Source organism: Hemicordylus capensis, chromosome 1, assembly GCF_027244095.1.
Source record: "Hemicordylus capensis ecotype Gifberg chromosome 1, rHemCap1.1.pri, whole genome shotgun sequence".
Lineage (NCBI taxonomy): Eukaryota > Metazoa > Chordata > Lepidosauria > Squamata > Cordylidae > Hemicordylus > Hemicordylus capensis.
In genome coordinates, this window is record NC_069657.1 from 255,189,179 (window position 1) to 255,216,542 (window position 27,364).

General features: G+C 42.3%; 2 protein-coding genes across 6 annotated transcripts in view; one reads left to right on the forward strand and one right to left on the reverse strand.

The window, feature by feature from the left end:
• PPP3R1 (protein phosphatase 3 regulatory subunit B, alpha) overlaps positions 1 to 27,364 on the reverse strand; it is a 76,222-nt gene that overhangs the window by 39,480 nt on the left and 9,378 nt on the right. Inside the window, exons 1-2 of one of the 3 annotated variants that reach the window (XM_053284495.1) lie at positions 16,140 to 16,160; positions 577 to 648 (exon numbers count right to left, since the gene is read on the reverse strand). The exons of 1 other annotated variant lie outside the window; for it this stretch is intronic. In XM_053284495.1, coding sequence (XP_053140470.1) covers positions 577 to 648; positions 16,140 to 16,145 — 78 coding nt within the window. In that variant the 5' untranslated portion in view covers positions 16,146 to 16,160. Of the gene's footprint in view, positions 1 to 576; positions 649 to 16,139; positions 16,161 to 27,364 lie in introns of those variants that run through there. One more of the 3 variants, XM_053284496.1, reaches the window with a different exon arrangement.
• PLEK (pleckstrin) overlaps positions 1 to 27,364 on the forward strand; it is a 217,683-nt gene that overhangs the window by 29,951 nt on the left and 160,368 nt on the right. The gene's annotated exons all lie outside the window — the stretch shown is intronic.

Below are 27,364 nucleotides of genomic sequence, written 5' to 3' on the forward strand. Positions count from 1 at the left end.
AAACCATAAAATCTCAAAAATTAACACAGTTTAAAGCCATTAAAACAATTTTTAATTGTTTAACTACGCTGGATGTTATCCTTTGAAGTTTGCTCCCTTCTAAACTCTACCTTCTACCCTACCAGCTAGAATGCCCTAATATTTATTTCAGCCTTGATTTATAATCACTTTAAATGTTGGACATTATACTGGATGGATGTAGTCAATTTTTTTTAAAATGTAGTGTCATACTTGCAGTTCACAATCAAAATTTATTTTATTCTCTGATGATGCTCCATAATGCAACACCACAGTCCCAAAGATTGTATTAATTTACCATTCCAGTGTTATCCACACTGCTATGATTTGAGTGCCAGCATGTCCAGTGAAAAGACCTGGACTTAAATCTGTAAGAACTAGGTTTAAGTTCCATTGTAGGACTCACTGTGCAGCACAGAGACTTTTGGCTTAAGTGCCCATATGTAAAATGGGAGCAATGGTAATCTTCCTCCTAACAGAGCTGCTTAGAACATATACAATATGATATACATCGAGAAAACTTAAGGAATACACTACTTTCAGTTCTAATAAACTCACTGAATAACGGAGTGGTGGCTTGATGCTGCTGAACCTGCCTGGGACTGGGACTGGACCTGCCTGGCGCTGCCGCTGCAGATGTAACAATAAAATGTTTACACTTTTTTCTCTTTATAAAAATGAGCCATGTGTTCATACAAAAATTCTCAACTTAAAACAAAACCCCAAGGCTACACACACACACTTACACTATGGTGTGAGCTTTCTTAAGGAACAATACTTCATCAGTTATCCCAATATCATTTACAATTAAAGGATGGATGGATGTTGTCCAACATCTAAAGTTAATAAGTGCAAATTAATGGATCCCTCCCATCCTCCCCCCCGCCGCCCCCGCCCCCAAAAGATTTGCTCTAATTAGTTAAAACCCATTTTATTCATTATGAAAGTAGCTGATCTGGATTGTGATCCTTTGCATTCATAATGAATGGGTTCTGTGCCTGCACAAGGACCTTGTGGGAAGATTGACTAACTCCTTGTGATGCCCACTCTACCCTGCACGTGTTCCGTGCTTCCGTTGAAATTGGCAGTTGGGGGCACCATTCTCTTAGTTTCTATTTGACTGCCAAAGCGTCAACACCTCATTGCTCGCTCCTCGGTTCATCTAGATTTGTTTAACTGAAAGAAAAAAGAAATTTGTGACTTTGGACTGTATTAGACTATTCTTACGTGTAATGGACTGGTTTAGGTATTTTTGGAACTTTATTCAGTTTTCACTCTGAGGCTGCAGCCTTTAACGGCAATGGATATCAAGACGACATGTAAGCATTGTGTGGATTGCCAGGCAGAATTGCCATTGGCTGACTATCATGATTCGTGGTTGCTCTGCTTAGGAGAGCAGCATAACCCAGTGTCATGCAAGATATGCTGTTCTTTCTCAGAGCAAACTAAAATAAAAATAAAAATCAGGCATTGCTGTTACGGGCAGCACTTAACAATGAGGTGCTCAGTCCACCAACACCAAGACCAAACTACCCCTCAACATCAGAGTCAAGACTGATGTCGACAACAACATCAACCACACAGGGATCTGCTGCATATGCAGTCCAAAACTGCTGCAGAGGATACAGAACCAATGTTTAAAAGACCGAGGAAGGTCTCAAAATCAGCACATCAGAATAAGGATAAAAAGAGAAAGCCCTCTGATAAGGAAACGGATTCTCCACCAAGAAAGAAGCATTGTACCAAATAAAAAATGAAGGGCAGTACACCGTCTCCAACAGCATTGCAAACCTACAACCTGGCTATGGCATTAGCTTCAATATTGATATCAACAGTGGAGCCATCGACCTCGATTCCGTCAACCTCGAGGAGCATCCCTCAAAGTTGATGTCGATGGAGCAAATACAAGAAATATCAGAATCCAGGTCGCCTTCAATATCGGTGGCTTCCACAACAAAAATTTCAGCATCAACATCCATGTTGAAAGACTTACTGCACACAAGCTGTGCAGCCCAAGTGAGTCCTCCTATTGTCCCTGGCTCATACACCAGTACAATCCCCATCAACTCCCGTGCAGCAGCAATTGAGAGATAGAGGAGACTTCATTGATTACACCACAGAGGATGATGTCTCCTTGAATCTAAACACTGCTACCACTTTACTTGCTGTGCTTGATTCATCAAATAGTGCCCCTTCGGGATAGACTTTCCAGGGATTTTTGAGCAGTGGTCTCGACATCGACTAGGATGTCGAGGAAGTTCCAGTGCCGGTGCCAAGAACACCATCAATGTCACCTTTGCGGATTGCAGCACCAGCGCCAACAGTGCCTATATGTGCTCCACATCCTGCAGTAACAAGATCTTCTGAGCTCTATCCTCGAACATCTGCAATGTCAACGTTTTCAACAGTGCCATGGAAATCACTGATGCAGTACGTGGGCACTCAGGGGCTTCTTCAGCAGAGCATGTTAAGCCAACAGGGTCACAAACCCAAACACACATTCCTGCAGGTTTCAACACACTCCAATGACTATCTATGATGCCTGAAGAGTATACCAAATTCCAGATATTGAAGGCCCAATGTGCTTTGCAATGCCCGTTGTTAGTGGCCACAGGTGGACAAATGGGCTTACAACAATCGAATGCTGGCAGTGTTCCTTCATCAAAGACTACCACTACTGTGTCCACCGCTTGCCAAACAGCAGTGGAGGAGACTCCTTACCCAGTACAACCAACACAGCCCCTTACACCAGTGCAGGCACCTGTGCTGCAGCCACCAACAGTGCCTAAAAAGAAAAAGAGGCCACCACCGATTGTGCCCCCAACAGAGGATGATGGTCATGGCTATTCATCTGCAACTTCAGACAGAGCTTGTCAACCCTCTGATCCTGATCCACCACTGGATTTACTGCCAAAGACGTCTACTTTGCCCTTTGAGGAACTAAAGGCCTATCATACCCACATCAGAGAAATGGTGGAGGCGTTGGGATTAGATTCAAAGCAACCAGAAGGAGATTTGAAGGACCCAGTCTACAACATGATGGCAGCCTCCAAAACTGCTCATCCAGTAGCGCTCCCAATGCTGCCTGTGATTACAAAGGCAGCGCAGTCAGCATCGGAGGTGATACAAACCTCCATACTGACATCAAAGTGCCTAGAAGGCTTATAAAGAATACAGGACGAAGAGAATGCATCTCTTGTGACACCCAGTGCCAAATTCATTGGTTATTGGTTGTGCATCAGCAACGAAGTCAGGCCACCGCCATACTATACCTTCTGATAAGGAAGGAAGGAAAATGGACATAATGGGAAGGAAACTACCCGATTATCAGTTACAGATGAGCAACCTGTTTATCTTTGGCTAGCTCAGATAATTATTTCAAAGTAGTTATTCTTAGCAATTTGCACAAGAACTGAATGGTCAGGGCTAAGTTTGAACAAGGCAGGCCTGCACAACTTTGGCCCTTCAGCTGTTGACCTACAACCCCCATCATCCCCAGCCACAGTGGCCAATAATAACAGATAATGGGAGCTGTAGTTCAACAGCTGGAGGGCCAAAGTTGTGCATTCCCAAACTAAGGGCTCCATTCCAAACCTCTGAGTGTCTGAGAATGTGTATAGTAACTTCTTCACCCACAGGAACATCTAGCCTGTACACATCTGGTATTGTAATTGGAAGGAGCTTCCATATTAGAATACTGAGATGGTAATGTATAATGGCTTGGGGGGGGGGCCTAGTTGAATTAACCTTCATCCTTGCACTGAAATGAGGTTTACAAACTTTAGAAGCTTTTTAAAAAATTGTTCCTGATCTAATCTCACTTGATTTTCAAACTCAACAGGCAAGTTGAGGAGAGGAGAGCTGGTCTTGTGGTAGCAAGTATGACTTGTCCCCATAGCTAAGCAGGGTCTGCCCTGGTTGCATAGGAATGGGAGACTTGATGTGTGAGCACTGCAAGATATTCCCCTCAGGGGATGGAGCTGCTCTGGGAAGAGCATCTAGGCTCCAAGTTCCCTCCCTGGCTTCTCCAAGACAGGGCTGAGAGAGATTCCTGCCTGCAACCTTGGAGAAGCCGCTGCCAGTCTGTGAAGACAATACTGAGCTAGATAGACCAAGGGTCTGACTCAGTATATGGCAGTTTCCTGTGTTCCTAAGTATGTAATGCACTTTTATTGGTAGATCAGACACTACTGAAGATACAAGCCTGCTTCAAAGGATACTGCAGCAGGCTGGAGAGTATCCATGCCGCCAATAGCTTGCCAGTTGGGAGCCACTGTTGGTTTTAGAACATTCAAGAGACCAGCAAGTCAATGTGGCCAAAAGGAAGGGTAAGAGCTAGGCATGCTTAAATTCACTCTCCCCCATGTCATAAAAAGTCAATAACTTTACACTGCATATATTAAAGCACATTTGACATGTAAGATTCTTATCCCCTTGAGCAGTACAAGGAACAATGCCTTATAATACAGTTTCATTTGCTGTAGCCTTTATTAAAGTTTAAGGCTACATGATTCTCCTTCTACAACAAACCATTTCAAGGACAGAATATATGCATTATTATTTAGATTAAGGGACTAACAATACAGCCCTCATGCATTTTCATCTTGAACATTTCTCAGCTGGAAAATAAACCATATTTTGAAACCCATAGAGCAAGGTAATAAAAATGAAAAGCCAGCCTCCTAAAGCATTTTACTCAATTATAAAAACTGCCTGCAACACATTGACCTAAACAGGTTTGTAACTTTAGATATGTTGACAAAAATTTGTCAGATGCCTCCTCAAAAATCACCTTGAATGCTTAGTAATAGGGCTATGTTTGATTAACTAGTGAAATTAGTAGATTAAAAACCATTAATTAATTTAAATACAAGAAACTTTGGTGGCAGGCACCATCTTGATAGGAAATACCTCTAAGATGGTACTTGCTGAAACATAAGAATGCATCCAGAATGCATCCAGGGATTCCCAGATGTTGTTGACTAAAGGTAAAAGGTAAAGTGTGCTGTCGAGTCAACTCCTGGTGACCACAGAGCCCTGTGGTTGTCTTTGGTAGACTACAGGAGGGGTTTGCCACTGCCATCCCCCATGCAGTATGAGATGATGCCTTTCAGCATCTTCCTATATCACTGCTTCCCAATACATGTATTTCCCATAGTCTGGGAAACGTACCAGCAGGGATTCGAACTGGCAACCTCTGGCTTGGTATTCAAGCCATTTCCCCGCTGTGCCATTAGGCGGAACTCCCATAATCCCCAAGGAAAAGCCATTGTAGCTGGGGATTCTGGGAGTTGTAGGTAACAACATCTGGGAATCCCTGTTAGAGGGAACACCAAATGTATCTATAAGAAAAGAATACTTTCCAGAAGCATTTGCCTCTGCAAGATTATTCAGCCAGCATTAAACACTCAGAAAGCACATTTATTAAGATAGGCTGAAACATGTGGTACACCAAAATTTGAAGTCAATTCCAAGACTGAGGAGACTATCACAAAAGTTGATTTTAAAAGTCAAGGGGGGGGGGGAATCAAAGCTAGAACTTTCTTCAGAAAACCGAACACCTACGTCAAACTGTACTAAAAGTGCTATTTTAAAAATTAATATTTTATTACTTTTAGAAAAAATACAAACATTGAGTTAATTCAAGAACTTTCAATAATTTCCTTCTGAAAGGAAATTAAACATATCTAGATGTAATACTACAAATATAATGTAGTATGTAGATATACTATGAAGTCCTAAATAATTCCAAATAACAATAAGCTACCATACCGTAATTGTTAAAGGCTTGAGATAAGCATAGATGGGATTTCTCTGATTAGATCTCCTGTAGTTTTAGGAGTTTATTTCAAAGCAGCTGTGGTCAACCGCAACTGTATCAGATGAGTGGTACTGACGAAGTCCGTGTCATTTTCCTGATCTAAATCAACCCCTGATCCACAGCAGCTATTTGCCCTTCAAGGGGGAAACAATGCAAGTACTGGACTGTGAGCTAATTAGTGCCTTCCATACATGCGTAATGTGGCAGCATCAGCAGTGTTCCCTCTAAGTCGTGCACATGCTCACACATTTCTTATCTCCGCTCAGTTAATTTTAGATCTCGCTCAGGTTGAATCAGGAAGACCCTACTCTGAATATACGTTCACACATACTGCTGCCCAGAACAAAACTCTTTGTGCATACAGATGAAAAAAACAGAGAGAACCCTGAGCATCAGGCAGCATCATAGACTGGTAAACGTGGGAGCTGAGTTGGTAGGCCTTTGTGAGATCATCACTCCAACATTAGTGTTTGCTTCTAATGTATTCCTATGCTTTACATGTTGCTGCTGGGAGATCATATAATTGCAACTATGATACTAATGCAAATACTGGCAGAGTGGTGGCCAGTGCAGTGGGACAGTAAAATCAGCCTTCTTGAGGGCTAACCTGCTTTACAGAGTAAGCTAACCAAGTCCAAATTTAGCATGATGCTCCAGAGTCTAGCCCACTTTGCAACTGCAAGGACACCATAAAACAAAATTCAAGATTTCTCTACTCAAATCTAACTTGTCACTGATATAACAAGTGATATGCCCAACAGCCATGCCCAAATATGTAAATGTGGCAGTACTCAATGAAGAAGAAATGTTTAATGGTAAATGGATCAGGATTTTTTTGGTCCTCCACTCTCACATCTATATAATTCAGTTAGGCTAGAACTATTATTATTATTTATTATTATGTTACACTTTATATCCCGCTCTTCCTCCAAGGAGCCCAGAGCGGTTTCTCCTCACAACAACCCTGTGAAGTAGGTTAGGCTGAGAGAGAAGTGACTGGCCCAGAGTCACACAGCAAGTATCATAGCTGAATGAGGATTTGAACTCTGGTCTCCCCGGGCCTAGTCCAGCACTCTAACCACTACACCACGCCAGAACTATCACCCCACCACCAACTAGATTCCAATACCAGGTTTGATGGTCCTATCAAGAATTGGCACCTCTCTAAACCTTTACAAAGGATGTTTTAATGGGACTTTTCATGCTTTCAGTATAAAATCCGAGAAGGAATCTTCCTGCAGCCAGACATATGAGCTATCTGGTATCGTGCACTTACAGCAGGGGAGAAGCACACCTTCCATATCTGATCAAAAGCACAAAAAGCACAATGAAAGCATCCACTTTCGTTAAGGGGTCTTCATAAGTAAGTGGTCTGATGAAAGCAAGCAATTAAACAAAACATCTTGGTATTAAACTAACAGAACTCTTATAGCATGTAGCATAATTCTGGATTCCAGAAATGAACTCTAAAGAAAATACTTATTGCCACACTCCTTCTGTAGATGGCCAAAAGTAGCAGGCTGCATCTGCTTGGTGGTAAACAGAAAATTAAATGCCCTAACTTAACTATCACTACAAACATTTAGTTAAATCGCTTTAATAAAATGCCAGTTTGGATTATTCTTTCCTATGACTCCATTTGTCTTCTAAACACATATATCAAATTCCTACACATTCTTCGTTTGAAGATTATTTGATATTTAGACCACTTTTCTACTGAAGTATTTTCTACCACCCACATAAAAGGGTATCACTGACACTACCAAACCCATTTTTTAAAAAGGTATTCTAGGGACAGATTAAGAGACCTCTAGAACTTTCTTGACATCTGGGCTACTTGTTAGTTTCCATGCTGTTGATTATACCGTATACTATAAGACAATAGCACGTTTTGGAGCACATATTTGTGAAGACAGCAGCACAGAAAATGGAAGCCCAAGTCCCAAACCAACTTCTGTATTAGGATTAAGCTATACAACCACCAGTACCCAGTGTATAAGATTTCACGGAAATGTGTTTATCACTATATGAAACTAGGCAAGATTCCACATAAACTAGTTACCAGAAATGATGTAACCATTGCTCTAGAGTGAACTGGCTGATAATGAGGCTCAGGCAAACTTTAAAATTTACTCTTGCTTGGCACAAATGCTAAATAAGCAGAAAGCTGGCCAATGCAATCTAGAATTGTGGGAAGGGGGCCACCAAGGAGCTTATCTTTGCTAATCAGAACAAGCAGGGATTCTAGACTAAAACAAAAGAAAAGGAGAGGGCATGCCCTGGCTGCACACCAGAACACCAAGGGTGGAGGCGGGGGAGAGACAAGGGCAAGTAAAGACTGAGCTGTAGCTTTCTCTCCTTTTCTTTGTCAGAGCTCCTAGGCTAGAATAGGTTATATTTGGGCTTTATGTAAGTTACATAATTATACTTGCAGCAAGGAAAGATAAGCCTTAATAATTAGAAATGAAAAACAGTCAAAAACCATGAAATCATAGATTTACAGTACAAAAAACTGTATGTGTTCATTAATCTAGATAAAATCCAAGTCAATATACATATATAACTCAGTTTGATTAAACTGCTATCTATTTTTAAAATGCTGTTAATATTGCTGAAGCAGAACAGTGGGAATAGATCTAAGCTTGGGAGGCAGATGGTGGGCACATGTTTGAGGGACAGTTTGGGTTGGGGTGTGTTTGTGTGTGAGAGAGAGGGGGGAGGGGGGAGTCTGTTGAGGGACTGTTTGATGAACATATGTATGGAGTGAGGGGGTTGAAGTAACAGGTCGATGCCTGGCTTGAAAAGGAAGCAGGTATCTACGGACCCTTGTCTTGTATATAAAACAAGTGCGCAGCTTGGGGGTATTGTTGGACCCAGCTCAGCTTTTGGATGCTCAGGTGGAGGTGATGGCTGGGTGTCTTTGCTCAGCTCTGGCAAGTACATCCTCTCTCTAGAAACCAGATCTGGCCAGAGTTACCCATGCCACATCTGGATTATTGTAATTTGCTCTATGTGGGGCTGCCCTTGAATAACATTCAGAAATTACAGCTAGTGCAAAATGCAGCAGCTAGGATTTCATCGGTAGCTGTCCACTGGGACCATATTAATATTATGCCCATTCTGAAAGAGCTACATACATACGGTACATAAAATAGAAGCTATTACCACTGCTCTAATGTATTAGAAACAGCAATCAAATCCAAAGTGTGAATACTACTTTCATACAAATGGAATAAGTCATCATTACATAGAGGAATCGAACAGAGCAAATTCTTTACTACATCTGTATTTTGGAAGCTGAAGTTCCTCACCTACCTACAGAATTCCAGAAGAAGCCATCACAGAAAGCCACATTTAAACAGATGTGGAAACAGACAATCAAAAACATCAGCTTCACCGGATGTTAAGATCAGCAAAATGATATTTTGCATCGGACTGTCCTAAGTAAACTCTCCTAAAACAGTTCACTTGCCTGTTGAAGAGACAAGTGACTTTTAGGACAGTTTGCCTCTTTAGCATCACAAATGGCTTCAATGAAAAATTCAAACCAACATATGTCTGCCTGGTTCTCCTTGTTTACTTGTATATCTTCCTCAGATTGTAGTCCCAGTGAGAGCACTGCATAGCTAAGGATGCTTAAAGAGTTGCACACCACAATCATATAAACCACTACAAAAATCATGCCTTGTCACTACACACAACCTTCCCCACCTGTGTCATCTACGTTTTCTCCTTAGCACTATGCCAGAAAGACAGTTCCTTGGCTCCACCAGCCAAACTTATGTTCCTGCTATCTCTGCAGATAGCTCAAAATCCTCAGGTTAACAAATATCACAACTGCTATTGTGATTCCCTTGAAGGTTCAAAGAAAGGGGAAAAAGAGGCAAGTATCTCTGTTGCATCTCTATGTGTATACAGGTTTTCAACAAAAAATAAAACAAAGTGGTTTACAGAGCAGAGGGAAAAATGAGGATTACACCAATGTAGATATTCACAGGTGACAAGAGAACAGATAGATACTTTACAGTGAGTTTGTGGCCAAATTCAGACGTAATGTCAAACCATGGTCAAACATACCCAAGGTCAACATTTCTTACCAACCACTGTTTCGTAAGTGGCTTGAAATCACAATTTGAAACCTCAGTTTCAAGTTGGTTAGGTTACTGCAACTGTGGGTCCACTGGTCCCATTGTGTCATTCGAATCCCATGCCTGCTGTAACCTGAGGATTGTGCTGAAGCTCCTCCCACAATCATAAAGAGGGAGGCTCAGAGCAGTTCCAAAATGCATCAGCTTCATTTGTTTATTTGTCTATTTATTTATTCATTCATTCATTCATTCATTCATTCGACTGCTATACTACCCTTCCAAAAATGGCTCAGGGCGGTTTACACAGAGAAATAATAAATAAATGGATCCCCATACCCAAAGGGCTCACAATCTAAAAAGAAACTTAAGATAGATACCAGCCACTGGAAGTACTGTGCTGGGGGTGGATAGGGACAGTTACTCTCTCCCTGCTAAATAAAAAGAATAACCACTTTAAAAGGTGCCTCTTTGCCAAGTTAGCAGGAGATCTAATTCTCCCTCTAGGCAGACTGTGTCCCCTGCTGGCTGTTTCTCGGAGCGAATGTTCCACTTTCCTTTGCCTAGCAACTCATCATCTCACCCCTCTTCATGCCACAGTCCTAGATTTTCCTCATTTAAAGGCATAGAACTACAAATAGGCATGTGGGTATGGTGTGTGTGTCACGGGGCACCAATAAGCTAAGAAAAACCACAACACTGAACACACAACATAAAAGGATCCCCACCCCCCGAAACATAGTGAAGCATTCATGTTTGAATATGAACCAATGTGTTTATCTGGGTTCTATTTTTTTAATCAGTATGTTTGAGGGTAGCTGGCCAGGCCACCCCCTCTGCCCATAAAAATTCATTCTGGAGCAGTTATTCTGTTTCGAGGGCAACTGTTTCACTCTAGAACAAGATAGTCCCGCAAGAAGAAGCAAGTCATTTTTAGAAGCAATACACTGAACCTGACAGAAGAACCCTCCCGGCTGTCTGCAACAGTATTCTAGCAACAGTGGTGCATCAGCTGGTAACCTCCAGGCTCGACTATTGCAATGCGCTCTATGCGAGGCTGCCTTTGTATGTAGTTTGGAAACTTCAATTAATCAAAAATGCGGCAGCCAGATTGGTCTCTGGGGTAACCCGGAGCAACCATATTATGCCTGTCTTAAAACAGCTGCACTAGCTGCCAATATGTTTCCAGGTGAAATACAAAGTGCTGGTTATTACCTTTAAAGCTCTGAACGGCTTGGGTCTGGGTTACCTTAGAGAGCATCTTCCTCGGTATGATCCCCATCGCTCATTGAGGTCATCTGGAGAGGTCCGTCTCCGGTTGCCACTGGTACGTCTGGTGGCGACTCGGAACCGGGCCTTTTCTGCAGCTGCTCCTGGTCTATGGAATGCACTCCCGGCAGATATCCGCAGTTTAGGCTTGCTGTCAGCCTTTAAGAGAGCCCTAAAAACCTATTTATTTGGCCTGGCCTTCCAAGGCTTATAAGTGCTGTTTTTAAAAGTATTTTAATTGGTTTTAAATAGTTTTAATTATTTTTGAATTGTTTTTATATTGTTTTTAGCATTGTGTTTGATTATGTGAGTTTTATGTCTTTTTAAAAAGTTGTTGTACACCGCCCAGAGCCTCTGGATGGGGCGGTTTATAAATGTAATAAATAAATAAAATATTCTAAAGTATAGGAGGTTGTGCCTCTTCACCTGCTAGATGTGAATTTTACAGCACAATACTGGAAAAAGACTCCTGATCAAGTCCAGTCTTGCTACTCATGAGTAAGACAGCACAAAGAACAGACCCTGTGGTCCCAGGATGCCACAGTATTCAGATTTGCCCACAACCACTCTTTTTAGAAAACGGCCACTACACACACACACAGAGCACCCTTTCAGTTTCCAGCTTAATACACAGGGGGAACCATTTCAGACCTTCAGCAGAGTTGTGTGATGGTTGGAAGGAAAAGGTTAATTTGCCTTTGCCATGCCGAAGACCAACATTGGATGACAAGAAAAAAGAGTGGGTCTGAGCACGATGGTCACGTCCCCGCTCGCATCGTAGCCAACAGTTACCAGGTGAGTGATGTGCTGATGCCATGCCTACAGTCTGGAAACGCAAGCAGCATCATGAATGTTGGGATTGAGCCTGGGAGGACTAGGAAGAGGGCAGAGGTTAACTCTAGCCAGCAGGTGGAGGTAATGAAACCTCCGTTACTGGATTGTGTGGCATGATTCTCAGCTTCAACACTTAACTTACACCTACCTGCCATTTGGCCTTATGTCTGAATTGTGCCCAAGAATGACCTGCAGGCTGAACCCAGATGAATGCAAGTCTACAGACGGAATTTCCATGTCTTCAAGGAATACAAGAGGCTCAAGACCCCCCAAAGTTAGAGGAAGCTGCCATAAAGGCAATTTTTAAAGAAACTACAAGACAGAAGCATTCTTAATGGGGGAGGGGGGGACCTCTAATAGTCGCACGCCAGCCACACATACAGACTGAAGTTAACATTTCTGAACAGGAGTAGAAAAAAACCTTGTGTTGAGGTTTTGAAATCTTATGTTGCATGAAAAAACCCACTATGCCTTCAAGTCAAGACTAGATGACAATGAGCCATAGGCGTGAAGGAAGTCCAGCCTTGGATACTACTCAAAGATAAAGCTAGTGAGACTATTAGAAATTAATGCACTAAATAATTCCTAAAGAAATACTGCCTTCTCCCTAACATTTCAAATATCAACATTCTTTTAACCAATACAAACTTTTATCCAACTTTTAATTTATGAGCAATAAAATGCTAAGTTCTCCTGTATTACACTATAATGATTGACATTGCAATTTGATTTCTTAACTCAAAATGCATTCCTTGTAAAAACTGCACTCACTTTATTGCAGAAGTACAAGTTGCTTTGAGCCCCTGGTGGCGCAGTGGTAAAACTGCCGCCCTGTAACCAGAAGGTTACAAGTTCTATCCTGACCAGGGGCTCAAGGTTGACTCAGCCTTCCATCCTTCCGAGGTCAGTAAAATGAGTACCCAGAATGTTGGGGGCAATATGCTAAAATCATTGTAAACCACTTAGAGAACTCCGGCTATAGAGCGGTATATAAATGTAAGTGCTATTGAGTATAATACTTTAAACAATCCACATAATGCAAAAAAAAAATAAATTCATTCTCTTAAAACCTAATAGCTGCTCTTAGGTAACAAACTCTACACCATGCACGCTGAACTCTGAAATCTATCTGAATTATACACACAAATCAGCATTTATTTTCAGAATTTATTCTGTTTGTGCTTGTCATGGGATAGGGCAAACAGCAGTGCCAGAGCATTTAAGCCCCAGCACCAATCGTTGGCATGGTCCAAAGAACAGCACACTAGACCCACACTCCCAAGAGAACTTTGGATGGATTTAATCAACAGTAGCCCTTCATGCCAAATGGCAAACCTCTTTTGAAACTGAAGGCCATTTCAAAACTATTTTGATAAGTTAAAATCCCACTTGGGATCCATGCCAAATCTTTGGGTGCACTTAAAAGTAGCTCTTTTGCTTGCACAACTGGAAATCCTGCTAAAATGTATTTCTGATTTCAGAATGTTTAATAGGAATCCTCCAAACTTTTACTTGTAAAACAGCTGTAAATGTGCTTTTACAAGAAGCTTCGTTTTAGGATTCTGAATTCTCTATTCTTCCTAAATACCATCTTTTCTGTAGTTGCACACAACAGAATACAACAAAGCCCTGCATATCATACTTTCCTGCTGCTTGAATAAGAATCACCTCCAGATGGCCAAACGGGGAATCTTTTGCCAACTGAAATGGTCGTGTGTGTTTTCTTTTCAAGACATGGATGCACCAAAAATTACTAACATAGGTAGGTTAGGGCTTAGATAGGCATGTACAGGCAGGTCTGTAAAACCTTGAGTTCTTAAACTACTGACTTGTTTCCAAAGCTGCCAACAAGGGGTATAACACAAAGGTGAACATGAATCTTTATGGAAGTTATTATGCATACACACAGTTGGGTCAAAATCCTAAAATCTGTATGTTCTGCCATGGCCTTGAGAAGAGCTGAGAATGTTTTTCTACAGACACTATCTGTATGCCAAATTAGAATATCAAGGACACACAAGAAGGCATTCTCAGTTGTAGTTCCCAAGTTATAGTATGGTCCCCACTCAGATGCACGTTCAAGTCCAATGCTAAACTCTTTCCTTGTAGTGGCCAATAATACCGAGCAAGTTCATTATGCTCTTTGTTTTTGTCGTACACTGGTATTATTGTGATACTTAATGATCTGTTTTATAGAGCTATCGAACAGAGTTGTGCTTTGTACATTGCCCTGATCACTAGTATATAAATCCAAACAAAAACTTTCAAGTACAGGAAAGCCTTAATTTTCAAAACTAATGGAAGAGGGAGAGAGGTGGTCAGTCCAGATCAGCCAACTGTGTGGGGCATTGAGGTTTCTCTGTACAGTACAATAGCCTGGTGCCTATCTCCATCTCAGACAAGTGGCTGAAGGGAAGCCCTTCACCACTATTGTTGCCACCACTACACCCGAGGTGCTGGTGAGACCTTATGTCCACCCTGGGCAAGAAAGGTCTGCTGATGCTCACCCAGCCCTGCCTGCTCCACACTGAGCCTGGACGTTACCTTCATCAGCCTCCTATTGATGTATGGTGGTGGCAGCTACAGACAAGGCAGCTACCTAGTCCTGCACTTCCTAGTGCGGGCAGGCTGGACAGCAGGCACGGGGAAGAGGAGAAGCCTGAAGCTGCTGCCATCAACCAACAGGAAGCAGCTTCTCCTCTTCCTCCTCCCTACTGCCCAGCCCACCCACATCAAGCAACACGGGGCTAAGCAGCCACCTCCATGCATTGGCATGGAGGTGACTTCTTTTGCTGATGCACAGTGGCAGCTGTGGGCATAGCCCTGTGCTTCCTGGCATGGCTGGGCAACGAGGTGGGGGGGTGGGGAGAGAAGCTTCCTCCTGCACCATGGCTGCAGGTGGGCTGCGTGGTGAGAGAGAAGCTGCCTTTGCCAATGAATGGTAGCCCTGTGCTTTTGGCACAGGCAGGAAGGCTGGACGGCAGGTTGGGGGAGAGAAGACAGCTCCTGCTGATGCATAATGGCAGCAGCTACATAGCCTGCACTTCCTTCTATGAACCCGAGCTTAAGCTGTCTAGAACAGGGATTCTCAACGCTGAGTCTCGAGATGTTATTGGACTTCAACTCCCATAATCCCCAGCCCTAGTGGCTTTTGATTGGGGATTATGGGAGTTGAAGTCCAGTAACATCAGGGGACCCAACATTGAGAATTCCTGGTCTAGAAAACCTGAATCCAGAAAATTTGGATTTCTCTGCAGCTTTAAATCCTGAACTTCAGTAGGCTTTGATACACTGAACTCTGTCTATAATTCATTCAATATAGCACAAAATATTTAATACTGAATCCAGTTATTTGGGAAACTAGGATATAGGTGATAAAATTGAAGTTTGAATATGGCATGTTTTCATTTTTGAGCATTTGGTAAGAAAAGAATTTCTTATAAAATTGCTTATTTCTAATAAATTATTCTTATATAGGTACTTCTCTTACATTATTAGTTTTCCAATTCTGATTCTACTCAGAAATAAATATTCTTGATGTCAGCAGGACTTTTCCTAAAAAGTATTCTTATTTTAGCTTCAGTATTCTACAAGTGTTGATACTGTCTGACCATCTCCAATATTTATACCTGCATAACGTAAGTGACCTGCGCCTTCTAACATTCAAAACTGTAGCGAGTTATATAAAGATTTCTAGATTAAAATGTACACAAACTTCTGGTCTTTAAATTTTCTCCAATTGCAGGAATTTCCTCTATAGCAGTGGTTCTTAATTTGGGGTGTACCAGATGTTGCTGACCACAACTCCCAACATCCCCAGCCACAATAAATTGTGGCTGAGGACAGTGTTCTATTTTCCCCCCCCATCTGTGCACGGAATGAGTTTTGTTCTGGGTGGCAGCATCAAGTCAGTGTGTGCGCACATAGAATACTGAAGCTAAAATAAGAATAACTAGCCGACCCCACACAGCGCAGCTGTGCGCTCTTTGGGGCCGGCAGTTACCTCTTCCCCCTCCACCTTCTGCCCCAGTCTCCGCTTCCAGGCCCAGCTGCCTCTCCTCCCCACCGCCACTTCTGCCCCCTCACTTTCTTTCCCCCCTCCTGGGCCTTGCCTCCATGGCTGGGCCAGGCCCGCCGCCGCCTCTGGCCTCTGCGGACAGGCACTGCCATGGCGACCAATCCTCCTGGGTGCACCTCAGCCAATCAGGTGCGTCCGCTGCCCAGCCAATCAGCTCGGAGCCAGGATGCACATTCCATGGCACACCCACGAGAATTAATATAATAGATGTGCATTCAGAGTGGGACCTTAGATCCTGAGTGGGATCTAAAATTGACTGGGAAGCAGTGTTTCCTCTAACAGGAAACAGACAAAATGCTAAATGCTAAACAGACAAAAGTGTGATTGTGCACACACATGCACGCCTTAGAAGGAACACTGGCTGGGGATGCTGGGAGCTGTAGTTCAGCAACATCTGGCACACTCCATGTTAAGAACCACTGTTCTATAGCCTTTTAAAAATTATCAGTAAAGTTAACTGAAGTATGGACAGAAGGTATGGTGTCCTAATTAGCACCGACACTAATAATATTTTCACAATAGTTTACGACGTTTGCCAAACAAGCAATTTCTTAGATTTTAAAAAAATAAAAGATCAAAAAATGCTTATCATGATGAAGTTTCCATTGTATATACAAACAATACAGCTACTAATTGTCTCATCACTTCATTCCTTCAAACTGACTCCCACAGACTGAAATGTATCTCTTTGTGTTACAGTTTTATGTACCAATTGTCTAATAAACCTGACACAATCTTGTGGGTTTGTTTTTAAAAAAAAAAACAATTTGGCTGTAAGAGTAGCATAACACTCTTATAAAGCTCCATAACTCGATCCATAGAAGGTGCTTTTTTCAGGGGTTCTCAAGTTTAGGTCCCCAGAGGTTGTTAAGACTACAACTCCCATATCCCCAGGTGCAGTGGCCAAGATATGGATACTCCAACAACATCAGGGGACCTAAATTTGAGAACCTCTGGCTTATGGCTTTGTTTCCGGAAAATCCCCCTTCTCATTGCAACTCCTTACACCATATCCTATCCCATTATTGAGGATCCTTGATCTCCAAAAGCAGCTTTTCAGGAAGGAGGGGCAGCAAAGATAGATAACAAGAGTGCCATTGCACTTATTTACTCAATTTATATTCTGCCTTTCCTAACGTGGCTCAGGGTGGTTTACATTAAAATCAAACACACATAATATAACAATTAATATCAGATCACCAGATTAAAACTCTTAAAATTCAAATTCAAACTAGATAACATTAAAAGCCAGGCAAAAAAGATAGGTCTTTAAGGCCTATCCAAGGAAGGCCTCCAAGGAAGATAATCCTCTTACATCCACAGGGAGAACATTCCACAACCTAGGGCAACAACTGAGAAGGCCGACCCCAGGTCACCACCAGATTAACTGGTGGCACCCAAAGACGGACCCCTCCTGATGATTTCAATGATTGGTGGAGATCGTGTAGAAAAAGGCGGTCTCTCAGATAACCTAAGCCATTCAGGGCTTTAAAGATAATAACCAGTACTTCTTGCCTGGAAACATAATTGGCAGCCAGTGAAACTCGTTAAGAACAGGCATAATGTGGACTCTCAGGGATAGTGCAGAGACCAATCTGGCTGCCGCATTTTGAACTAACTGAAGTTTCATAACTATATACAGAGGTAGCCCTACATACAGTGCATTGTAGCAGTCCAACTTGAAGATCACTGTTTTCAGGTCATTCTCCTCAAGGAATGGGCAGAGTTCTCAGAACAGTTATAGCTGGTAAAAAGCCCTCCTGGCCACAGCCTCAACTTGACACACCAAAGTGAGGGCTGAGTCCAAGAGCACTTCCAAGCTACGAACCTCTTATTTCGAGGGGAGTGTAACTTCATCCAGATCTGGAAGATGTATCTCATCTGCGGATTACGATCCCCAACAATAAGCACTTCCGTCTTGCTTGGATTTAGCTTCAGTTTATTCTCCCTCATTCAACCCATTACTGTCTGCAGGCAGGCATTTAAGGGGGCTAATGCCATTTCCTGATATTGATAAGGAGAAATAGATGTGAGTGTCATTAGTATATTGATAAGCACCAAATCCCCCAATGACCTCAGCCAGCAGTTTCATGTAGTTGTTAAAAAGCATTAATGCCAGAATGAAGCCCTGATAGATTCCATATAGTAGCTTCCGTTTTCAAGAGCCACTGTCACCAAGCGCCCCTATCTGAAATCTTACCTTAGACATAGGAGTGGAACCACTGTAAAACAGTGTCTCCTATGTCCAAATCTCTCAGGCAATCCAAAAGGATACCATGGTCGATTGTATCGAAAGCCACTGAGAGATCCAGAGCAAAGGTCATCTATCAGACTGACCAAGGCCATCTCAACCCCATAGACCACCCTAAAGCCAGTTTGAAATGGGTCTAGATAATCAGTTTCCTCCAAGACCACTTGGAGCTTGTCAGCCACCACTCTCTCAATCATCTTACCCAACCATGGGAGGATGGAGACTGCCCTACAATTATGCATCACCAGGGGATCCAGAGTGGGCTTCTTAAGAATGGGTCTAACCACTGCCTCCTTCAAACAAGGTGGCATCCTGCCCTCCCTCAGTGAGGTAGTCATTATATCAATAAAGTCAGCTCTGAAAACCTCCCTGCAAGATGAAATCGACCGTGTTGAGCTAAGATTAAAAAAAACAGATTGTAGGCTGTACTGCGCCAAGCAGCTTGTTCACATCATCAAGAGTCACAAACTGAAACTGATCCAATCTAATCTCACAAGAGGGGTTGCTGGACATCTCCCTAACTGGCCCTGTAGAAATATTGGAGTCCAGATCAGCCCAAATGCGAGAGATTTTATCTGCAAAAAACTCACTGAATGTGTCACACTGAGGGCATTGTTTCCAGAAACAGAAGGGTGTTGAGTTAAACCCCTAACAATCCATAACAGCTCTGCTGGATGAGAACTTGCAGATAGTAAACAAAATAAAATTGCTTCCTTGCTGCATGTATTACCACAGCATAAGCCTTCAAATGGGCTCTATAGTGCACCTTATTGAATTCAAGATGAGTCTATTTAGCTCCAGTTGTCTACCTTGCCACTTCAGCTCCCATAGCTCTTCTGTATACTATGAAGCTGATTTCGAAGCAGGTCGGAGAGGACACTTAGGAGCAATCGTGTCTATTGCCCTGGTAAGTTCCATGTTCCAGGTATCAACCAGGGCATTCACAGAATAATCAGTAGAATAAACTCCAATAACCTTCCAAGGCCCTTTGGAATCCTACTGGATCCAACAGCCTTCTCAGGTGGATCATTCTAATAGATCCACCATATAGCAAATTGTGGGTAGCGGAAATTTCCTTTCCTGGTGACAGCCAGTTCTCAACATGAGGGAGACAGTGCTGAGCCCTCCCTTTTGTGTACTTTGAGAAGCAGACTGGTGTTTAATTTTTAACTTTCCAAGCCCAGAAAGCCAAGAAAAAGATTTTGGTAGGTTAGTGCTGCCACCAGATCTCTCTAAAAGGCTACTCTGAATGGGAACTGGACTGATCAAAGATCCCAGTTCCCCTTTTCTCCTTCTCACTCATAGGCAAGAATAAAATCAATTGTTCTCCCAGGCATCTGTCTGCACGTGGAGTAAACATGAATTGACCAAGCTCTCTTTGAGATGCATTTTGTACCAGACATCCCCCTTCTGCCCCCACTTTCTCCTTCTGGGTTAATAACCAACCCTTGGAGGCTTGTAAGAAGTAAAGAACAGATAAAACAGACCTTTTTATTAAAATTACTACAGACTATTTCTGTCTGAAGCTTTTGGCTTTTTTAGATACACTTAAAAATATTTAGTTGGTTACAAGAATACTTCAAAAGCGGCGAGATAGCTCTGGGGTGGCACACATCAAAATCTTATTCAGTTGGAAAGAACAGATATTTAGGAAAATCACACATAGATAAATATAAATTCTTGATGCAAAGTCTGATTAAACACTCTTTCCCCATACATTTATTTATTTGATTTCTATACCACCCTTCCAAAAAAATGGCTCAGGGAGGTTTACACAAAATAATAAATAAATAAATAAGATGGATCCCTGTCCCCAAAAGGCTCACAATCTAAAATGAAACACAAGATAGACACCAGCAGCAGTCACTGGAGGTACTGTACTGGGGGTGGATAGGGCCAGTTCTCCCCCCGCCCCGCTAAATAAAAGAGAATCACCACGTTAAACGGTGCCTCTTTCCCAAGTTAGCAGGGGTTATCCAGAAGCCGAAGCCCTGGCTTCTTGTTCTTGAACTCACCAAACTCCTGATGAGACTCAATCTTGTCTTACAAGGATCTACAGTCATCCTGCTGCAGCAAACTCCATTGTTGTTAAGTCCTCCATGTTCTCAGCACATACTTCCTTTCTTCTTCCCAGAATTCCCACTGCAGCTCTCATGTCTCACTCACCTGTTCGACTAATTGAGCGAGCCCTGGAGTTCACCAGCCTGCCAGTCAAGACAAGGGTTCACTTCCTGTTAATTCTTTAGAGCAGGCCTGCTCAACTTCGGCCCTCCTGCAGATGTTGGCCTACAATTCCCATAATCCCTGGCTATTGGCTGCTGTGGCTGAGAATTATGGGAGTTGTAGTCCAAAAACAGCTGGGGGGCCTAAGTTGAGCAGGCCTGCTTTAGAGGGTGGGGAGAATGGTCACTACACACCACCCCTGAAGGGGTCAGATGAGACTGCGAGACCAACCATAACCAGAAAGTGGCCCATCCATGACAGTGGGGAAACCACAGGAGACCCCACCCACAGAACAACCCCCCAATCCAAGCAAAAGACCAAATCCAGTGTGTGGCCAGCAACATGCATAGGTCAACATGCATAGGTCAAAGGACTAATTGGACTAGGCCCATAGTTGTCATGGCCAGTATAAACTCCTGAGCAGCACCAGACAAGCCAGTCCCAAAGTAGATGTTGAAATCACCAAGCAGCAAAAGCCTGGGTGACTCCAGAGCCAACTCAGCAATCAGCTCTGTCAGCTCAGTTAAGGAGTCTGTTAGGCAATAGAGTGGACTGTACACCAACAGAATCCCCAATATATCTCGAGTCCCCAACCTAAAGTACACATGTTCAATATGTCAATTATCTCAGAGGGATCCTGGTAAGGGAAATGGACCACAGCCACTAAACCCACCCACCCACACCACCCCCTTCCCTGCTCAACAACAGAGTACCCTGGGTGAATATGTTTGGCCCACAGAGGACCACTAGCCTCGAGCATGGTTAGGTTTAGTGGGGAGTTGGAACTACTCCCTGAGGCCTGAGAGCTGACAGGCAGCCAGAAAGGGAACATAAGAACAGCCCAGCTGGATCAGGCCCAAGGCCCATCTAGTCCAGCTTCCTGTTTCGCACAGTGGCCCACCAGATGCCACTGGAAGCCTACAGGCACAAATTGAGGGCATGCCCTCTCTCCTGCTATTACTCCCCTGTAACTGGTACTCAGAGGCATCCTGCCTTTGAGGCTGGAGGTGTCCTATAGCCCTCTGACTAGTAGCCGTTGATAGACTTCTCCTCCATGAAGTTATCCAAACCCCTTTTAAAGCCATCCAGATTGCTGGCTGTCACCACATCTTGTGACAAAGAATTCCATAAGTTGATTATGCGTTGTGTGAAAAAGTACCTCCTTTTGCTAGTCCTAGATTTCCTGGCAATCAATTTCATTGGATGACTCCTGGCTCCAGTGTTATGTGAGAGGGAGAAGAATTTATCTCTATCCACTTTCTCCACACTATGCATGATTTTATAGACCTCTATCATGTCTCTCCACATTCTTCTTTTCTAAACTAAATAGCCCCAGGTGTTGTAGCCTTGTCTCATAAGAAAGGTGCTCTGTCTAGGCCCCTGATCATCTTGGTTGCCCTCTTCTGCACCTTTTCTACAATGTCCTTTCTTAGATGTGGTAACCAGAATTGTACGCACTAGTCCAGGTGTGGCCGCACCATAATTTTGTATAAGGGCATTATAATATTAGCTGTTTTATTGTCAATCCCCTTCCTAATGATCCCTAGCATGGAATTGGCCTTTTTCACAGCGGCCACATTGAGTCGACACAACGAGCTGTCCACCATGACCCCAAGATCCCTCTCCTGGTCAGTCACCGTTGCTGGTCGAATGACTGTAACAATAAAGATTTGATTTGATCAGTCACCGACAGCTCAGATCCCATCAATGTATACTTGAAGTTTGGGATTTTCGTCCCAATGTGCATCACTTTACATTTGCCAACATTCAACCACATTTGCAATTACGTTGCCCACTCACGCAGTTTGCAGAGATCCTTTCAGAGCTCCTCACAATCCGTTTTGGATTTCACTACCTGAAAGAGTTTGGTATCATCGGCAAATCTGGCCTCCTCGCTGCTTACCCCTACAGTAATTAAGTTACCGGACTCCCTTCCCCTGTAATGGCCTGCCAGCCTGCCAACACCTGATCCTCTGTTCCCCACCACTACTGAAATAGTCACCCCCAATCTAATCAAATGTGTCCCCTGCTCCATCCTTGTGTTACTTTGGATACAACCCACTGTATTTTACTGTCACTTTCTTAAATATAAGGAGATAAATCACACAGTAATGCTAACTGAGGGAAAATCTGGACAAGGCAATGCAGGAAACCTTGGCAAAGGATAAAGAATTCACTGTTTAAAACCTCAAATCTTCTCACATCAGCACTACATTGGTGTGAAGACAAAACCTACTACAGAGATTTGATTGCTACCTCAATCATGTACAAGACTGTCCTGTTTCTAGTACATTTATATGCCACAACTAGAACCATATTGTTTATACAAACCGTAGTTCTCCATATATTTCTTAACACTGCTGCAAAGCTGATCTCTAAAAGATGTGAATGCGAGACTCAATAGAGCATTTACTCTATTAGGATGGTAGGTTTAGGCAGTTTTTATAGATAATTTTTATTAATAACGAAAATAATACATAACACCAATTTTGTAATGTAATGGATACCTTTATTTATTACCTCCGTCAAGTTACAGAGGCAATGGCAGTACATTAGGAATAGCAAGAAATAAATCACACACAAAAATATTATTATTGCATTTATATACCGCTCTTCCTCCAAGGAGCCCAGAGCAGTGTACTACATACTTAAGTTTCTCTTTCACAACAACCCTGTGAACTAGGCTAGGCTGAGAGAGAAGTGACTGGCCCAGAGTCACCCAGCTAGTATCATAGCTGAATGGAGATTTTAACTCGGGTCTCCCCGGTCCTAGTCCAGCACTCTAACCACTACACCACGCTGGCTCTTCTTTTTCTTAAATAACCTTAAATGTTACATAAATGCTCAACATTTGCAATTGCAGCAATCTCCCGAGTTGCATAAACAGTCCTTAAAACTCTTAATTTGTTTTAATATTACTTTCTATTCTGCCTCCTTTATTGAATCTCTACTTTAACTGTCTTGGTCCAACCCCATCTCAAACAACAATCCTACTATCAAACCTGTGTATATGTACATAAGATTTTAGTCTGCTTAGAAACAGATATTAAAAGCCCAGAAACTTCCAGAAGTGATCGCTGGTAGTTGCTGACAGTGCTAGGTAAACTAAAGTCATTTTCCTGAGATGAAGCTGAAATTAATGCCCATGTTTGATTGGTAGTTAACTTGTGTGTGAGAGAGAGACATTAATTTATTTTTAAGTAACTGGTGCAGCACTTTTGAGCTAACATTTATTATGTTATTTTTAAAAAGAATTTATTTTTTAAGAATTTAAAAATCAAATTTAAAGAGTGTTTGGTTATCTAGTTTCCTGTCTCCCTCTCACACAGTGGCCTAACTAGTACAACCTATTTGCCAGTCAAAATCTTAGCTATTTATTGAGCTTGGCATATTTAAATTTTACTTAAAACATTTCCTAACTGTTTTTCCTCAGAGCAGCTTAATTCACGCAGAGCATCTGTGTGCTAGTACTTGATTGCTCCCATCACTCCCTGCCACATGTCTCTGAAGCTGGAGGTGGCCTATAGCCCTCAGACCAGTAACCATTGATAGTCTTCTCTGTGAATTTGTCTAAGCCCTCTTAAAGCCATCTAGACAGGTGGCTGCTACCACATATTGTGGCAGAGAATTCCATAGGTTAATTATGCATCATGTGAAAAAGTACTTCCTTTTGTTTGTCCTAAATTTCTTGGCAACTATTTGCATGGAGTGACTGATGGTTCTAGTGTTATGCAAGAGGGAGAAACTTTTCTCTCTATCCACTCTCCACACTATGCTTAATTTTATAGATCTCTATAATGTCACCCCTCTGTCTTTTTTCTAAACTAAAAAGCTGGGTTCAAACGCCAGTTTCCAGACCAGTTCAGCGTTCTAGGAATAGAGCGCCGAACCGGTTCATGCACATCCCTATCAGCAACAACTTTTCAAAGGGCTCAGGGAAGTTCAGTAGGGAAGATGGGTGAGGAAGATGCCTTACATTATTACAAATGCAATGTGTGCCATTCTGAATGCTACCAATGGATTTCAGGTAAGATCGATAAAAAAAGCTTTGTGAGGTTGCATTGATCCACTGCTATAAAGAGCTGTTAAATATCAATTATTCAGAGGTGATTTAATTGAACAGAATAAATTTTTATTTAGAAATACTATTTTTCTTTTCCTCAAGCAGAATTAAGATGGGTAGTCACACTAAAGGCTAGTTTAACTAGCCCTGGTATATTATAATTTAACATATGGAAAAAATCTACTTCAACCTGTCTCCAGGACAGGAGTCTTTACAGAAGGAAAGCATAAGACCAATATGGAAATCGAATACATCAAAAAACCTCAAGTCTATGCAAGAACTCACTTTATTAACTCCAAATGGGCTTTCTAAAACATTTCCAAAGTTACCTGCTTAAACTACTCTGACTTCACATCTGAACAAAGAACAAGATTAAAATTTTGCAGTTTGGAAATGCTGCTGGACCCAGTGATGTACTTGAATTACCATGGCCAAGAGAGCCTTTTACCAGCTTCAACTAGTACACCAGATGCAACTATCTGGAAAGGGAGGACCTAGCTTCATTAAAGTGCTCATGTTAGCATCTGAAGTCCTAAATAATCTGTGATTAGCTACCTTAAGGACCACCTTCTTCCATAAGTGTCTGCCCACCCTTGAGATTGGCTTTGGAAGCCCTGCTTTTTAGCCCATCAGATTTTGGTTGATGGACATCAAAGAGAGGACCTTCTTTGTAGTAATATTGTGCCTGTGAAACTTCATGCTCAGGGAAAGCTTGTTGGCTAGCTCACTTGTTTTAGAAGGTGGGTTTAAACCTTCCTTTTTCAGATTGAGACTTGATATTACAAGACTCTTCCCATGGAGGCTTGATGTTACAGCAATTGCTTTCTGTGCAGCTATGTATTTTATTCAAGGTAGTAGTTTTGTTTTAAGCTGTTTTATGGTTGACTATAAAGACATTTTGCTATTACATTATGAAAAACAGGGTATAAAAATTAACAAAGGCTCTACTCTCTCAAAGTTCTATTTCATGCATGTTCTTTTTATTGGACCAAGAAGCTCTCATCCTGCCTTATTTATGTCCCGAAAGACATCTTTAAAGTCTAAACAAAGCACATTTGTAAACTGAAACACTTAAGTGAAGTGAAGAGTTATGGACACCACTCATATGCAAGATATGGCTTGGTTACCAGTCCTCATTTATCACAAGATATGAATTATCCTTGAATCTGAATATTTTGATCCCATACTTATCCTAACAATATTCCTCTACAGCACCTTGGTAAGGAAAATTGAACAAAAAGTTGTAACCGGGAAAACTAAAAAAGTTGGAAATGACACTGCATGGACAGGTAAATACTTCAGTTTGTGCAAAGCTTTAGAAATATTGAATTTCATTCCACACATTATACAAAAGTGCAGATTGTTTAAGAATTAATTTTTTAAGTTCTCCACCAGTCACCTTTTACATTCTAAAATATTAAAGCAATGTTTGTTGTAAACTGCCCAGCGATGTGAGTTTTGGGCAGTATAAAAATATATGTTAAATAAAAAATAAATAAAAAGCAACTCATCCTATGGGATTAGATTGGATCATTTTCAGTTTGTGACTCCTGAGGAAGTGGACAAACTGTTTTGGACTGTGGGCCCTACAACCTGTTCTCTTGACCCCTGCCCAGCTTGGCTTATCTCATCTGATAACCATATTATTAGAGAGGGTCTGGTAAATATTATAAATGCTTCTCTGAAGGAGGGCAGGATGCCTCCTTGTCTTGAGGATATTAGACCACTTTTAAAAGAACCTGCATTGGATCCCTCAGAGTTAGCTAATTACAGACCTGTTTCCAGTCTTCCATGGTTGAGCAAGGTGACTGAGTGTGTGGCAGCCTCTCAGCTCCAGGAAGTTTGGGATGATGCAGATTATCTAAACCAATTCCAAACTGGCTTCTCTGTGGGCTATGGGGTTGAGACTGCCATGGCCAGCCTGATGGATGATCTCCAACTGGCTATCGACAGAGGGAGTGTGACTCTGCTGATCCTTTCGGATCTCTCTGCAGCATCTATCTATATATCATATTTCTATCATGCCTGATATGTACATCTCTTTTTATACCATCGACCATGGTATCCTTATGGACCACCTCAGGGAGGTGGGATTGGGTGGCACTGTTTTACAGTGGTTCCATTCCTACCTCTCTGGCAGATTACAGATGGTGTTGCTTGGAGACTGCTGTTCTGGAGACTGCTTCTTATTCACAATTGTGATAACCAATATAAAATGGACAAAATTATAGTTACACTAGATTCCTCCTCAATTCTTAACCATGTGTTAGGGATGTGCATGAAGCGTTTTGTGCAGCCATGGTGGGCAGGGAAGGCAGGGGGGCACAGAGAGGTAGCCTTAGGAGGCACACAGGTCTTTCCTGCTCCTCCACTGCAGTGCTGTTGGTTCTAAAAAGCCATGCCGCTACTGTGCTACTTCCAGCAAGCCTGCGCAAGGCACTGGCACACACATGGCCACCATGCATGCGCGGCAGCCATGTGCATGCTGATGCCATGCATAGGCTAGCCGGGAACAGCACAGTGCAGCAGAGCAGGTAAGACCTGTGTGCCTCCTTTTAAAGCTACCAATCCCCCCTCTATCAAAATGATTGGGCTGTGGCAACTCCAATCATTTCGGCACCTCTGTAATAAAGCAGCAAAACAATTTGGGCACATTCCTACTATGTGTTCTCTGTTTCACTAGATTTTATAGGCTTCCCATGAGCTAGACTTACAAGTACTC